General features: G+C 45.7%; 1 protein-coding gene across 1 annotated transcript in view; it reads right to left on the bottom strand.

Annotated features, from left to right (window-relative positions):
* Positions 1-15,706, bottom strand: part of csf1rb (colony stimulating factor 1 receptor, b) — a 29,785-nt gene that overhangs the window by 9,099 nt on the left and 4,980 nt on the right. Inside the window, exons 2-10 of the mRNA XM_038707906.1 lie at positions 6,107-6,382; positions 5,381-5,668; positions 4,240-4,376; positions 4,002-4,164; positions 3,524-3,914; positions 3,300-3,415; positions 2,943-3,051; positions 1,204-1,370; positions 1,004-1,122 (exon numbers count right to left, since the gene is read on the bottom strand). Of these exons, the coding sequence (XP_038563834.1) occupies positions 1,004-1,122; positions 1,204-1,370; positions 2,943-3,051; positions 3,300-3,415; positions 3,524-3,914; positions 4,002-4,164; positions 4,240-4,376; positions 5,381-5,668; positions 6,107-6,382 (1,766 nt within the window). The remainder of the gene's footprint in view (positions 1-1,003; positions 1,123-1,203; positions 1,371-2,942; positions 3,052-3,299; positions 3,416-3,523; positions 3,915-4,001; positions 4,165-4,239; positions 4,377-5,380; positions 5,669-6,106; positions 6,383-15,706) is intronic.

The following is a 15,706-nucleotide window of genomic DNA, read 5'->3' as shown; positions in this document are numbered from 1 at the left end:
GTTTCACACGGACCCCGGTCTACTGGTTCAAAGTCCAGGTTTTGGCCCTAATTCCACCCCAACCACCTCCTTACTCAGTCACAAACTGACGCTACAGGGCTTCCCCCACAGCGCTGAACTATGACGCTACAAGGATCCCCAGTGCGTTACAAACGGACGCCGATGGGTCTTGACCATGCGTCCATATCTGACAACGGGATGCTTGGTAAAGCCTCGATTATTTAAAAGTGGTTATCAGGGACTAGCAGGATCAAGTTTCTTTCTCTCGAGAGCCAGAACTGCACTTTCTCTGGTCACCATAAAACCTGCATGTAGAGAATCTGAACCAGTTTGATGACTTCGCCCCAAAATAAGGTTTGAAAAGCGTTTTTCCCCACAGGTTAGTGACGCATACGTGGTAGACCCTGCTGTCAGTGGAACCACACAATTAGCTTTCTTGTAGGAGGGCCGAGATAACCACCATCTATGGTGTTACGGGCTTTCCCTAAAGAGCTGCATTGAGGATTCTTTCAGTGGCGTGTCTCCTCTTAAAACGTCTCTGATTTCAGATGGAAGAAAGACAATCTGTGAGCAGATGACAGTGAGGTCGATAACGAGGAGAAAGAGAGACACATTTTTAATTCTGGCTTTTGTGGAGCTTTTTTCTTCACCGCGACTCCGTCTAGTTGTGACGCCAGTCGCTCTAGAGTGACGTTAGAGTCACATGAACTCCTATCTGAATGTCCAGACTGAGGTCATATTACAAACAATCAGACCTGGATCTGATTTGGGCCACGTCTGAAAGTGGCTCAGATCTGACCTGAAAAATAGTTCACGTGACCTGGGCTGCTCACACCGGAACCAGATCTGAGTAACTTTGGCTGTAGTCTGAACGCAGTTCTTCAGGATGTGGCCACTTCACACAGAGTCTGATCTGGGCCACATTTAAACAATAATTAATCAGTCTGTGGTTCAGGGTTATGCTATACACCTGGATTTATTATCCCATCAGCAGTAAACGTACCTGTCTCCACTTGTAGACGACGACCAGTAAGAGCAGGAAGAGGACGGCGGCAGCACTCCCAGCTCCAATCACAGCTGGAGTGAAGAACGTTTGAGGTTTTCTTGTAGGATCTACAAACGCTACGACAACAAGACAGCAGGTTCACTGTCACATACGAGTTCTTCCAACAACCCAAGTTTTTATAACAAGGGGCCACTTACGATGATGAAAGACTTGGCGAGACACTCCCACGTGGTTGGAGCTGACACACTCCACAGTGACATCAGCAGCAGCTGACAGAGGGAGGTGACTTCTCACTTCTTCCTCCTCCTCCTCCTGTGTGGTCACATCAGTTGGAGACACCTGATAGGTGAAGTCATCTCCACACCTGCATGGGAGGTTAAGGTCAGTTGTGTATTTTATTCTCATTTCTCAGTCATTTCAGCAGCTTGATTTAATTTGTAACTATGAAAACAATAATTTTTTATATTTAATGTTGGATGATTCGCCTCTTTAACATTGCGTCGAAATCTGGAACGTTGCCTAAAGAGAGGCCGATCCCAGTGTTGGTTCCCCCATTCAGAAAGGGGGACCAGAGAAGGAGTGCCAATTACAGGGTTAGGAGGTTATCACACTGCTCAGCCTTCCTGTTAAAGTCTACTCCAAGGTGCTGGAGAGGAGGGTTCGGCCAATAGTTGTACCTCGGATTGAAGAGGAACAGTGCTGATTCCGTCCTGGTCATGGAACAACGGATGACTGAAGGGGCCTGGAAGTATGCCCATCCAATCTACATGTGTTTTGAGGATCTGGAGGCGTATGACCGGGTTCTCCAGGGGGTATTGTGGGAGGTGCTGTGGGAGTATGCAAGATGAGGGGGGCCATTTTAAAGACTATGCAATCCCTGTACGTCCAGGGCGAGAGCTGTTTCTGGAGTCCTGGCAGTAAGTTGGACTTGTTCCAGCCAGTGCTGGCACCAATCCTTTTTGTGATATATGGACAGGATAGTAGTCAGGTGGGGAGGGGTTATGGTTAAGGTTCGTTGGCCTGGGTATCTCATCGCACTCACTGGCCTGGTTTACAGCCGACTGTGAAGAATCAGGAATGAGGATTAGCACCTCCAAAGTCTGAGGCCATGGTTCTCGGCGAGAAATCGATGGAGGGCTCACTCTGGGTAGGGAATGAGTCCTTACCCCAAGTGAAGCAGTTCAAATACCTCAGGGTCTTGTTCACGAGTGGGGTAACAATGGAGCAGGAGAATTGGAAGCTGCTGGGGCGGTCCTGCGTTCGCTCTATCACACCGTTGTGAGGAAAAGAGAGCTGAGCCGGAAGGAAAAGCTCTCGATCTACAGGGCAATTTATGTTCATACCTTCGCCTGTGGTCATGAAGGCTGGGTCATGACTGAAAGAACTAGATCACAGTGACCAAAATGGGTTTTCACAAGAGGGTGGCTGGCCTCTCCCTAAGAGATAGGGTGAGAAGTCAAGTCATCCGTGAGGAACTTAGAGTCCGCTGCTCCTTGGCATTGAAAGGAGCCAGTATGAGGTGGTTCGAGCATCTGGTAAGGATGCCCCCTGGGCATCTCCCTAGGGAACACATCCAGCTGGGAGGAAGCCTCAGCGAAGACCCAGGACTAAAGCACTGGCTGGTTTTATCTTTTGCTTACCATCCAGACCGCTCAGATGGTCTGGGATCAGGTCTGCTTTCCCCAGAATCAAAACTAAAAATGGAGAAGCAGCGTTCAGTTTTTCACTGAAACTGGTTTATGAAATTCACCAGATGTCGTTAAGAGAACTCTTTTTAGACCAAAATAAAACAAGCCTAAACAAGTCGCAGCAGAACAGGAGGTCAAAGAACACAAAGCAGAGACATCATGAGAGAATTCACTGTCACAGGAGGTTTGTAATGCACTCTGCAGCCTGCAGGGGGCGCTACATCACTGTCAGTCAGGTTGGTACGTACGTGTCCAGGACCCTGGGGCAGGTGTACCAGAGGATTGTGGGTAGTGGATATCCAGAGCTGCTGCAGGTCAGAGTGTTGTTCTCCAGACGGACAGCCGCGCTTGGAGATCCTGAGAGATTTCATTTAAATTTTATTATTTTATACATTTGTTCAAACCAGAAAACAAAATGAGGACCAGGATGAAAGAAAAGCTCTGCTTGATAATTCTCCGATACAGGTTGTCAAATTTATAGATCATGTGATCATCAGAAGGAGAATAAAGAAAAGCTTTGGCATTAAGGAAGATGGGAAAGAAGAAGAGGAGGAAGTGAAAAAGAAGAAGGAACAGGATAAAGAGAAAGAGGAAAAGTCTCTTACGGTAAATTCGGAGGTCGATGTTCTGCGAGCCATTGAAGAACCTGTTAGAGAAGTGGAGCGAGTAGCGTCCACGGTCGTCCTGACGAAGCCGCCGCAGCAACAAACTCGCCTCCGACCTGCAACAAAAAACTCCACCTGAACAAACCTAAAGGTGGTGTTCAGAAATCTGATCATGCTAACCTGTAGCTGTTAGCATGATAACCGTTAACCGTTAATATGCTGACCTGTAGCCAATCGCAGCGTAGCTTTTCTGGTACACCGTGTTCTTGTTGCCAATGTTAACGTTTGTTGGTGTCGTCCAGTGCTGGTTCCTGATTGGAGGATACGCCTCCATCACAAAGGTCAGTGTCACATCACGACCTTCATACAACTCCACTGTTCTGCTGCCGCTAATGTTTGCACTGCCAGGCCCATTCACATCCATTCTATTGGTGCTAACGTTAGCAATTAGTTCCCAGTTCACTTGCAGTGAAATGCTGCTGCTGTTAGTTTCTAGCTCTCCTTGCAACGCCATTGGCATGCTACTAATGTTAGCAACCAGGTCCCCATTGACCTCTATGGTCTTGTTGTCAGCAGGCTGCACCAGCTGCAGGTAGATTCTCAGGTAGGGACCATCTAGTGAGGAAGGAGAGGAAGAGGAGTCAGTCTGTCTTTCGTCATGCTGACACTAACTTTCTAGATTTTTCCACCAAACATTCTTACCCACAACTATGAGGTGTGCAGTTGCCGTGGCGACTCCTTCTTCATTGACAGCAGTACATGTGTAGGTTCCGCTGTGTGTTTGACTGACACCTGAGACCGTCAGAGTGCTGCTCGTGTAAGGTCGGGTGTTCTTATAGTGACGGCTGACGGTGACGTTCAGTGTCTGGAACAAACCAAACAACCGATGAATATCATTTACAGACAGTCTGGAGAAAATGACACATGGGTGACCTCTGACCTTTGAGTTTACGTGTGTCCAGGTGACATTGTAGAAATGGTTGTGGTTACTGGTCAGACAGGTGAGCTCAAAATTCTCTCCTTCTATTCGGACCAGTTCTTTCTGGCTGACAGAAAGGGAGGGAGGGTGACGCAGCCCTGCACACAGACAGGTAGACAGACAGGTCACCGGGGGGACAGGTAGAACCAGAGACAGACAGGTCATCTGGGAGACAGGTAGAACCAGAGACAGACAGGTCATCTGGGAGACAGGTAGAACCAGAGACAGACAGGTAGACGGACAGGTCATCGGGGGGACAGGTAGAACCAGAGACAGACAGGTAGACGGACAGGTCACCGGGGGGACAGGTAGAACCAGAGACAGACAGGTAGACAGACAGGTCATCTGGGAGACAGGTAGAACCAGAGACAGACAGGTCATCTGGGAGACAGGTAGAACCCAAGACAGACAGGTAGACAGACAGGTCATCGGGGGGACAGGTAGAACCAGAGACAGACAGGTAGACGGACAGGTCACCGGGGGGACAGGTAGAACCAGAGACAGACAGGTAGACAGACAGGTCATCTGGGAGACAGGTAGAACCAGAGACAGACAGGTCATCTGGGAGACAGGTAGAACCCAAGACAGACAGGTAGACGGACAGATCACCGGGGGACAGGTAGAACCAGAGACAGACAGGTAGACAGACAGGTCATCTGGGAGACAGGTAGAACCAGAGACAGACAGGTCATCTGGGAGACAGGTAGAACCAGAGACAGACAGGTAGACGGACAGGTCATCGGGGGGACAGGTAGAACCAGAGACAGACAGGTAGACGGACAGGTCACCGGGGGGACAGGTAGAACCAGAGACAGACAGGTAGACAGACAGGTCATCTGGGAGACAGGTAGAACCAGAGACAGACAGGTCATCTGGGAGACAGGTAGAACCCAAGACAGACAGGTAGACAGACAGGTCATCGGGGGGACAGGTAGAACCAGAGACAGACAGGTAGACGGACAGGTCACCGGGGGGACAGGTAGAACCAGAGACAGACAGGTCATCTGGGAGACAGGTAGAACCAGAGACAGACAGGTAGACGGACAGGTCATCAGAGGGACAGGTAGAACCCAAGACAGACAGGTAGACAGACAGGTCTTACTGGGGATCACCACCAGGCTGAGAGCTTCGGATTTGAACTGCCTTCCGTCCTTCCAGCCTGAACAAACGTATTGTCCATTGAACGACCTCAGCAGGTGTCGGATTAGGGCTCCTCTCTGGCGATCAATGGTGACGTTCATGCCATACGGCAGGCCCCGCTCCTCTGATTGGAAGGTGAGGTTAGTGATGGACGGGTCGGTCAATAGACACCTGAACAGGAAGTCCTGGCCCTCCTTAACATTCGGTGCCGAGCGAGGTGTGACGAACACACTGGAGGGGTCAGCAGGGTCTGAGAGAGGGGCATTATTGGAAGTGGTCATTTTTTGGGGAGATGATGAATTCAACAAATCTACTGTTAGCAACATTTACCTCTAATACACATCCGACAGGCTAACTCCATGCCATCTTTCACACAGGCCCTCAAAACCCACCTTTTCAAGACTGCATAACCCAGTTAACTGTCTTCCCCTTTTACCCTTCCTCTTCTTTTTTAACCAATTACTTTCATCTTTCCCCCATAAAGATTCTTTGAATACTTTGAAAAGTGCTATATAAATCTAATTTATTATTATTATCAAAAGAATCAACCTATTCTCACCCTATCTCTTAGGGAGAGGCCAGCCACCCTCTTGTGAAAACCCATTTTGGCCGCTGTGATCTAGTTCTTTCAGTCATGACCCAGCCTTCATGACCACAGGTGAGGGTATGAACATAAACCTGACCTTACCTTTGATGTACAGGTGGATCCAGGTGTCCAGGTGTCCCAGGCTCCTGTTGGTGTACCCACAGCGGTACGTCCCGGTGTGTCTGGGGTTCGATCTCCTTACCTCCACCGGGTCCAGCATTCTGTCGTTGTACATCATGCGGAAGGCAGTGCTGGTCCAATGGACCGAACCGTTACCATGGCAACTGAGTTTGAAGGGTGAACCGGCGGTCAGAACCACCTCAGATTGGTTAGGTTGGAAGACAGAATTCAGACGGATCCGCAGAGGACTTGGAGGACCTGTAACAAACAAACGGTAAATCAGTTCAACAACACCACCAAATAACTAACATTAATGAGGGGGATGAGGGTGGCGATGGAACAGTGGATTTGACACATGCCTTTGGTGTGGGAGACCCGGGTTTGATTCACTGCGACACATCCACCAATGTGTCCCTGAGCAAGACACATAGCTGCTCCAGAGGTGTCTGACATATATAGCAATTGTAAGTTGCTTTGGATAAAAGTAAACTGAATATATGTAATGGACAGGCTGCGCCCACATGTGGCAACCGAACCCACGTGATGATGGGTGGGGTTACACATACTACACCTGGACACCAGAAACAGCCACACAAAAACCAGGGCCAGTTCAGTGAGCTGATCAGTATCTTCTATATCGTCACATCGTCCCCATCTTTGTTGAGATAATTAGCATTCTCAGATTTAAATGTACTTGAGTGAGGTTATATCTTATTGAACATGGAAGTCGTTTACTGATACCATCGACTTTCCCAAATGTTGAGTTGGAGGAGGCGTTAACAGCTCAGCTGCTAACAGCTGATTGGTTATCTCCAGGTTGTCGCTCCCCCCACATCAGAGGAAACGACATGGCTGACCTGCTCAGTGGCTTATGTCCCAACCCGTTCTCATCCTGTTGTATCACCTATGGATGCTTGGTCAAGACTCCTTGGCGTTGCTTTTTAACGCCCTGGATACCTTTAAGCATCATTTTAAGGCACCAAAACTACTTGTTGGGTTGGGGTTAGGTTTAGGCAACAAAATTGGTCAGAGATTATGGTTTGGTTTAAAATAACTACTGACATGAATTAAATTATGTAAATTCTGTAACTAAAAAGAATCATTGTTTCAATCAGTGAGTTTTTGTTTCACACAGGAAACGAACACCGGCCCCTTGGGTGAAAGTCCTGACCCAGTCCTTTCTGTTATTTATACTAGCTTTACAACTTTCAAACAGGAGTTTGTGAATCCATTTTGTATTTGTGGATCTCAGGTCTACGCTTTCACAATGTATTGATACTTTACAGATGTTTCTTATTTGTGAATTTGTTTGTCTGCACATCGGTTTTATGTTTGCTAAATAGTTCACAAATCTTGTAATTTTGTATTTGTGGAAGGAGTTTCATGTTTACAGATTAGACATTTTAACACAGATTGTTGATCCGAATAATATTAAGATGAATCTCTCTTCGTAACAGTGAAACATTTAGCTGTAAAAATATTTGCTTCAGGAGTTTGTAGAGACGAAATCTTGTTTTTGGGAAACATGAATGAACCGAATATCATGAGCCATCCTGTAGTTGTTGAGATATTTCAGTCTGAATGAAAGTGGTTTCTCCTGAGTATCACCTCAGAAGTCAGTATACAGAAACACACACTACCACTGGATGGATGATGTAACACAACTTTATTTAAAATAAGCAAAGACCAAGCAATTAGAAAAAAAACTTCTGTTAACTTTATGAAACTCGTTGTTTCAGTAAAGTAAGGAAAACAAATATTAATGCTGAAGTTTGATTATTAGTGTGTTTACTGACTGGCAGCAGGTAACTTAGTGGTTAGCTGGTTAATAACTGACAGTCTTATTGGTTAGCTGGTATAAAAAATCATTGGCCGGCTCAGTAAGAACAAATCAACCCTATTGGCTGGTTTAGAACTTGTGTAAGGACAGACGGAGGTTCTCATTGGCGAGCAGGAGGATTCTTTGATATTTCCTGCAGCTGGGTGGCGATGCGGGACGTCTGCAGGAGTAAAGCCTGATGATTTTCAACCAGCAGGCTCTGGTGACGAGCCACATTCTGCAGATCCTGGATCTGCTGGGAACCCTGGGGACACAAAGTCAGAACAAGGTGAGTTCAGCTAAACTGGATCAGACTACATGTAATGTTACCCGTCAATGATGAGGTAATGTGTGACCAAACCAAACTAAACCAAACTAAAGCTAACCTAAACATCATATAAACTAAACTAAATTAAACTTAACTAAACATCAGATAAACTGAACTAAATTAAATATCAAATATACTAAACTAAATACACTAAAAACTAAAACAAAATTACTCTAAACACAAGATATGTTTAGCTTAACTAAACTCTATTCAACTCAATTCAAGCTAAACTAAACATCAGATAAACTAAACGTAAACTTAAATAAACCAAACCAAAGTATATCTAAACTAAATTAAACTAAACTAAACATCAGATAAACTGAACTTAACTAAACTAAATTAAACATCAAATACACTAAAAACTAAAACAAAAAAAAATGTTTAACTTAACTAAACTATATTCAACCCAACTCAAGCTAAACTAAACATCAGATAAACTAATCTAAACTAAACTTAAACTAAGGCTAAACTAAACTAAATTAAACTAAACTAAACTTAAACTAAGGCTAAACTAAACTAAATTAAACTAAAGCTAAACTAAATTAAACTTAACTAAACATTAGATAAACTAGTCGAAACTAAATTAAAGCTAAACTAAACTAAATGAAACTTAACTAAATATCAGATAAACTGGACTTAACTAAACTAAATTAAACATAATATACAATAAACAAAACTAAAATGAAATGACACTAAATTAAACATCAGATAAGTTTAACTTAACTAAACTCTACTCAACTCAATTCAAATTAAACTAAATATCAGATAAACTAATCTAAAGCTAAACTAAACTAAAGCTAAACCTAGCTAAACTAAATTAAAATGAACTACACTAAACATCAGATAAACTAAACTAAACTAAATTAAACTTAACTAAACTAAATATCAGAGAAACTAAACTTAACTAAACTAAATTAAACATAAGATACACTAAACAAAACTAAAACAAAACAAAACTTAACTAAAAACAATATAATTTTAATTTAGATTTTAATTTAACTAAATAAACTAAACTAAATATCAGATAAACTTAACTAAAGCTAAACTAAACTGAAATAAAGTTAACTAAACTAAACAGGAGACAAACTAAAATAAAATAAACATCAGATAAACGAAGCTAAAGCTAAACTAAACTTAATTAAACTAAACTAAACATGAGATAAACTAACCTAAACTAAAGTGGACCCACCTGAGTTTCCAGCGTGCCGAGCAGTTGGACCACCTGGACCTGGCCCTTGGCAACCTCCTTCTGGATCAGGACCAGTTCTTTCAGCAGATCCAGGACCTCCTTCCTCCACGGCGCCTCCTGCTGCTGATCCTGGACCAGCCCAGATAGCCTGGGGGAAGGGGTGTCCACGTCCAGGCCGGGCGGGTCGGCATCTGATGGGTTGTGTGACTGGGCAGCGCCCATCATCATGGCGGCAGGCATGTTGTCATGGTGATTACCTGCAGTGAAGACGGCTGAAGTCAAAACTTCAGTTTCTACTCGACAGGAACAGCATTCACGTTGCTTGGATTTTCACAATAAAGGTCTTGTTAAAGTGATGTTTAGAGGTGTGCTTGCTTTGATTGGCAGATGTCTCAGACAATAGCTGACAGACGCTACAGCCATGTTTTTATTACAAGCTGAGACAGGCGTAGATTTGGTGGGACACGTAGCCCAGAGCGACATCTCGTAGACTCAGACTGGTGCTACGCATTCAATAAGGCTTCTCTGAAAAATATAATACTTTAGTTTGACGATCGTGATATTCTCGATCTCGTACCCACAACAACTAAATATTACCCCCCTCTCAGACTCACCTGGGAGTAATATGCTGTTTACATACTTAATTGAAATCATTTTCTCTTGTAATGACAACCCGTTCTTACTGCCCGACTCGTCACATATGGACGCATGGTCAAGACCCATTGGCGTCTGGGCACTGGGGATCCCTATAGCCTCATAGTTCAATGCAGTGGGGGAAGCGGCAGTTTTTAGCGGTAAAGGCAGGTATATGATATTTAACAGAAAAGACTGAGTAAGGAGGTGGTCGGGGTGGATGAAGGGCCAGAACCCCGACTTTGAACCAGGAGACCAGGGTTAGTTTCCCATGTGAAACAAAAAGTCAACATTAAATATTAACACAAAGCATGATCTTTCCCTAACCCTAACCAAGTACTTTCTGTGCCTAAACGTAACTAAACTACAACGTTTCACGACTTTAATAAAGTGCCGTTTCAAAATGTTGATGTTTTGAAACGCTAGCATTTTATTTTGAAAGTCTCACCAGATGTTGCATATTTGTTGTTGCTAAGCGTTGCTAACTTGACCGCAGAGCCCTAAACATCTAAAAATGACGCTAAAGGGCCTTAACCAAGCGTCGATATGTGACGAATCGGGAGTGGGAACGTGTTCACGTTACATTGAGTAACAGCAGCTCACTGTCAAGGCTAATGTGCTATCAAACTGCACGTGTAGGGACATTAATCTCTCCCTATCCATACTGTGGGCAAACAGTGGCCCGTGGGCCACATCTGGTCCTCCAGAAGCGTGTTGCAGAGTTCCATAGGTTACTGAAGTAAAGGCTGGGTTACAGTTCAGTTGTGTTCAGTTCAGGAGCAGTGTTTTCTGTGGGAGACGGGAACTTCCTTTAGGCTTTTTTTACTTTAAAAACCTCTTACATGCACAAAAAATATTAATAACACAAAAAAGGAATGAGGAAAAACCAAAAAAGCAGAATATGACCTCATTAAAGAGTTTAAAGAAACAAACCATCCTGCGGCTGCAGTGTTCACAACACCTGCTGTTCAGGGGTTCCTAATAAAGTGATCGATCAGCGCTCCGATCAATAAACAGATTTGTTTGTGTGCATTGTGTGACAGTTGGAGATTCACGTCATCGAATTGCACAATCAGAATTTTTCTGTTGTGAGAAAAATCAGGAAGTGAAACAACCGAGAGTGCGTGTGTGTGTGTGTGTGTGTGTGTGTGTCAGCAGTCTGCTGTTGGATGAAATCAAGAGTTTGGGCAGTGATCCTGTAACTGTGTCTGAGTTCAGAGAATCACGCTGTTAAGGTTATTTTAACTGGGATGCTAATTTTGGCTAAACAGCCGACTCCTGATGAGATTTTTCAGCAGCGCTGGTTAAACATACACAGAGCAGTATGCTATAGCTTGTAGACCCACCCTAAAGCCTCCCCTGCTTCCTGGTTTCATTTACTAAATGAACATCATGCTGTGTTGAAGAAGACTTGAAACTAGCGACTGAGACCATAAACTCATCAGGAAAGTGTTTACTGAGGGAATAAATCAGCTGACAAGTAGAAACATTTTCTCACAGACTTCTATACAATCACACTTCTTTCTGCAGCCAGTGGAGTCGCCCCCTGCTGGCTGCTAGAGAGGACGCAGGTTCAAGTCGCCCCCCTGCTGGCTGCTAGAGAGGACGCAGGTTCAAGTCGCCCCCCTGCTGGCTGCTAGAGAGGACGCAGGTTCAAGTCGCCCCCTGCTGGCTGCTAGAGAGGACGCAGGTTCAAGTCGCCCCCCTGCTGGCTGCTAGAGAGGACGCAGGTTTAAGTCGCCCCCTGCTGGCCGCTAGAGAGGACGCAGGTTTAAGTCGCCCCCTGCTGGCTGCTAGAGAGGACGCAGGTTTAAGTCGCCCCCTGCTGGCTGCTAGAGAGGACGCAGGTTTAAGTAGCCCCCTGCTGGCTGCTAGAGAGGACGCAGGTTTAAGGCGCCCCCTGCTGGCTGCTGGAGAGGACGCAGGTTTAAGTCGCCCCCTGCTGGCTGCTAGAGAGGACGCAGGTTTAAGTCGCCCCCTGCTGGCTGCTAGAGAGGACGCAGGTTCAAGTCGCCCCCTGCTGGCTGCTAGAGAGGACGCAGGTTCAAGTCGCCCCCCTGCTGGCTGCTAGAGAGGACGCAGGTTTAAGTCGCCCCCTGCTGGCCGCTAGAGAGGACGCAGGTTTAAGTCGCCCCCTGCTGGCTGCTAGAGAGGACGCAGGTTTAAGTCGCCCCCTGCTGGCTGCTAGAGAGGACGCAGGTTTAAGTAGCCCCCTGCTGGCTGCTAGAGAGGACGCAGGTTTAAGGCGCCCCCTGCTGGCTGTTAGAGAGGACGCAGGTTTAAGTTCTAAAGTTTAACAGCTGAACACAAGACGTCTCCTGCTTCTCTGTAAAGTCCACTCAGTCTTTCACCCGGACACTTCAGGTCTCCTGGACTCTGATTGGCTCTCAGCTACTTGTGATGTGATTTGAGACATCACTGCAGCGACCCGCTCCTGCAGTATCATCCTCCGGCGAGATGACGGGGGTGTCTGTGTTTTACATGGATGATGCTTGGAGCTCAAACTCAGTCAAGCTGGACAGACTGTTTAATGTGAAGATGAAACCAGATTACAGACAAGACTACAAACTCTATTTTGTCCCACAGCCTTGTGTTGTACGAAGACAAACAAACGACCTTGGAACCTTGTGTCCACGAGTTGGAAGTGGCTTTGGCTGAAAGCACCAGCTAAATAAATGTCATGTCATGACTCCTGCAGGTACGTCCAAGTGTGAATCTGAGACTTTAGGTGAAACAGAGAAACGTGAGCTGAATCCTGCGTCCTGCTCGTTGCCTCCGTGTGGCCTCTTCTTCTTCTTCTTCTTTTTCTTCATCATTGTCTTCTTCTACTTGCGAGGTCGCCATCTTGTTTTCCAGGTGTGGACCCCCTGGTTGTAGTTTTAGTAGTTTGTATAGAAGCCCGTTCTTTTTACGGAACAACATAAATTTTATGATTTTAGACTTGCTTGGCTGTATTTGAGGAAGCTGCCTCATGTTGGGTTCTACAGGATTCACTTCCACCTTCAGTGTGTAAACCTCAAATTAGACAGCCAAAAAAATAACAAAATTAAAACACACAAGTACAACTAAAGCCTCTCATTAACATATAATCTCCCCTGAAGCATGCTGGGAAGCACTGAGCACCTTTGGACCACTTCACGATGAAGACTTTGTGTAACTTCAGAGTTTCTGTGACTCACAGCTGAAACTTTCCCCTCCAGGCGTTCACACCACCATCTACAGGGGCACCGCTGACGGCATTCTCACCTCTGACATCACTTCCTGGTTTGGTAACTGCAAAGCAACCAAACATCTAAACAGGACAAGTAGCAAGATCCCTGCTGCAGGTTTTTCTTTGAAGGGTATGTTGACCCGCCCGAGCAGCATTACATTAACAAGGCTGATGAGCACAGGCTGAGCAACGACGACACACATGAAGAAGATTTATTCCTCCGCAGAGTCACAACACTGCTGACGGAGCCACGTTTCCAGCGAGTCCTGCAGTGTTCGGCTAAATACTGGGTCAGGAGTTATTTTATGTTTTCATCAGTCTTTTACAAGGAGCTGAAGTCGGTCTCAGGTGTGTTTCCGTCGTTGTTGACCTTCAGGAGGTTTCTGCCTGGAGCCGAATTACCACCAAGGTTCTCCTCTCTGCAGCAAATGGACCCACTCATTAAAACATTAAAAACACTTAAAACTAAGTCTCTTTCATTATATTCCATCAAATCTGATGTTCATTTCTACATTTTGCTCATCGATAGTGGCATTTTTTAAAGCTTCTTTTGCCAACATCGCAGGGCATAAAGTTTCTGACTCGTGCTTTCCAAAGAGGACAAAACTGTATAATCCAGCGAGACATGGAGCGAGACGCAAGAACGTTTTATTTGACAAAAAGTTACAAAATAAACGTCTCCAGACAGAGTCCTGAATCCTGAGTTCTATCAAACGTACTCACACACAGGTAGCTTCAAAATGTCCTACTGCTACACGACGCGACAAACAGGTGCTCTCACCTCATTTTTACTACACTGAGCTGCATTTTACGGCACTCGAATAGCTCTGAGTTAACGGGACAAACCGATGGAGCACAGCTACACAGGTCAATTAGCTGCTAACCTCTCTGAGACAAAGATAAAATATAACCAAGAGAAACTTGTGAACATGAAATGATCCAAAACATTGACCACGTTTTCTTAATGGCTCTAACAACAGTGACGTTACTGAATACACCTGCCCGCCGTCAGCTGGTTGATATGCCTGACCTTCGCAGGTCTGTAGACCGCAGAGGAACACGACAACGGGCTGAAGGAACCGCTGAGTTCCTAGAAAAGTAGTGAATTAGGTGGAAACGTCTCTTTAGAGTTCGGTGACAAATATCTGTAAAACATCCCGGTTTTCACCACAATTAGTTATAATATTCAGACGCTATAAACAACAAAGTCTGCAGCCCGGTGGCTCCTGGTGCTGATGTTTGATGCCCGCTCTCTAATGAAACCATATCCACAGATCCTTCAAATAAATGTTTACACACAGAACAAACGCCCTGTCCTGAAACCATTAGTGTGAACGGATCCAGTTCCGTGTACTCAGAGCTGACCTGCTGGTCACATCATGGTGTTCAGTGGGACCCTCACCTGGACTTGGATCTACCTGTTTACCCGCAAACCTCGTATCTCCACTGCAGAACAGAAACCTGCCGAGCGTTTGTTAAACGATCGATCTCGCATTGGCGTGTGATGACAAACGTGTCGAAGGAGCAAAGGTCGTGTGACCTCCGCTGATCTGGATAAGAGGTTTCTGTTTCCGTGTGAGTTCTGTTTTGGAGAAAGTCCTGCAGTTAGGAGGTTTCGTGTCGGGGTGGGTGGGGCAGTGTGATGAAACCTCAGAGAGTCAGGAAACACATTTCCACCAGAGACCACACACACACACAAGGAGGGTCTCGTTCTCCCACTTCCTCGTCTCACTTCTTCTTTGGTCAGGACTCTGTGGGAGTGGTGGAGGAACCGGTTACCACGGCAACTTCTTGACGTCCCCTCCACAACCGTCTCGTAGTAGAAGAAGAAGAAGATCACGTGATGTTGATATGTTTATGTGTAGTTCAGCTTCCAAGAGGGGCCACTGAGTCCACGAGGGGCCACTGAGTCCACGAGGGGCCACTGAGTCCACGACGGCCCATGTCCATGACTTTCTGTAAGTCTGAGAGAATTACCCACAGTTCATAGCGTTGCCCGGAGGCGTTTAAAAAAGGTGAATAAGGAGCAGCTACAAGAGAAACAGAGCCCTGGTCGTCTCTGTGAGGCCGGAGCCTGAAACCCAAAATAAAACGTCCCAAACCCAACAACTGTTAAGGCGTAGTCATGGTAACGAGAGCGGCGCTGTCCCATTAAACCGTTTCAGGCCCTGCCACCTCTCACGCTCTAATCCAGGCCAGATTATTTCTTTTAGCAGGCATCGGGAGACTGACAGCGATCCCACTATGAGGAGAGCTCGCCGTTTTACAGGCCCGTCCGAATGTATGGTGATAATTATTAGAGCCTATATAGTCCGCTCAGTGTATCCCAGAATGCACTTTGAATACAGTACAACCGATGGCCACTAACCAAACTGTATATACCATCATGTTTTTTCTTTCTC

The sequence above is a fragment of the Micropterus salmoides genome, unplaced genomic scaffold, assembly GCF_014851395.1.
Source record: "Micropterus salmoides isolate LMB-PRFRI ecotype aquatic unplaced genomic scaffold, ASM1485139v1 Ms_hic_scaffold_9, whole genome shotgun sequence".
Taxonomy (NCBI): domain Eukaryota; kingdom Metazoa; phylum Chordata; class Actinopteri; order Centrarchiformes; family Centrarchidae; genus Micropterus; species Micropterus salmoides.
Note: the sequence above shows the minus strand (reverse complement) of the source record. Positions and strands in the feature narration are given on the sequence as shown.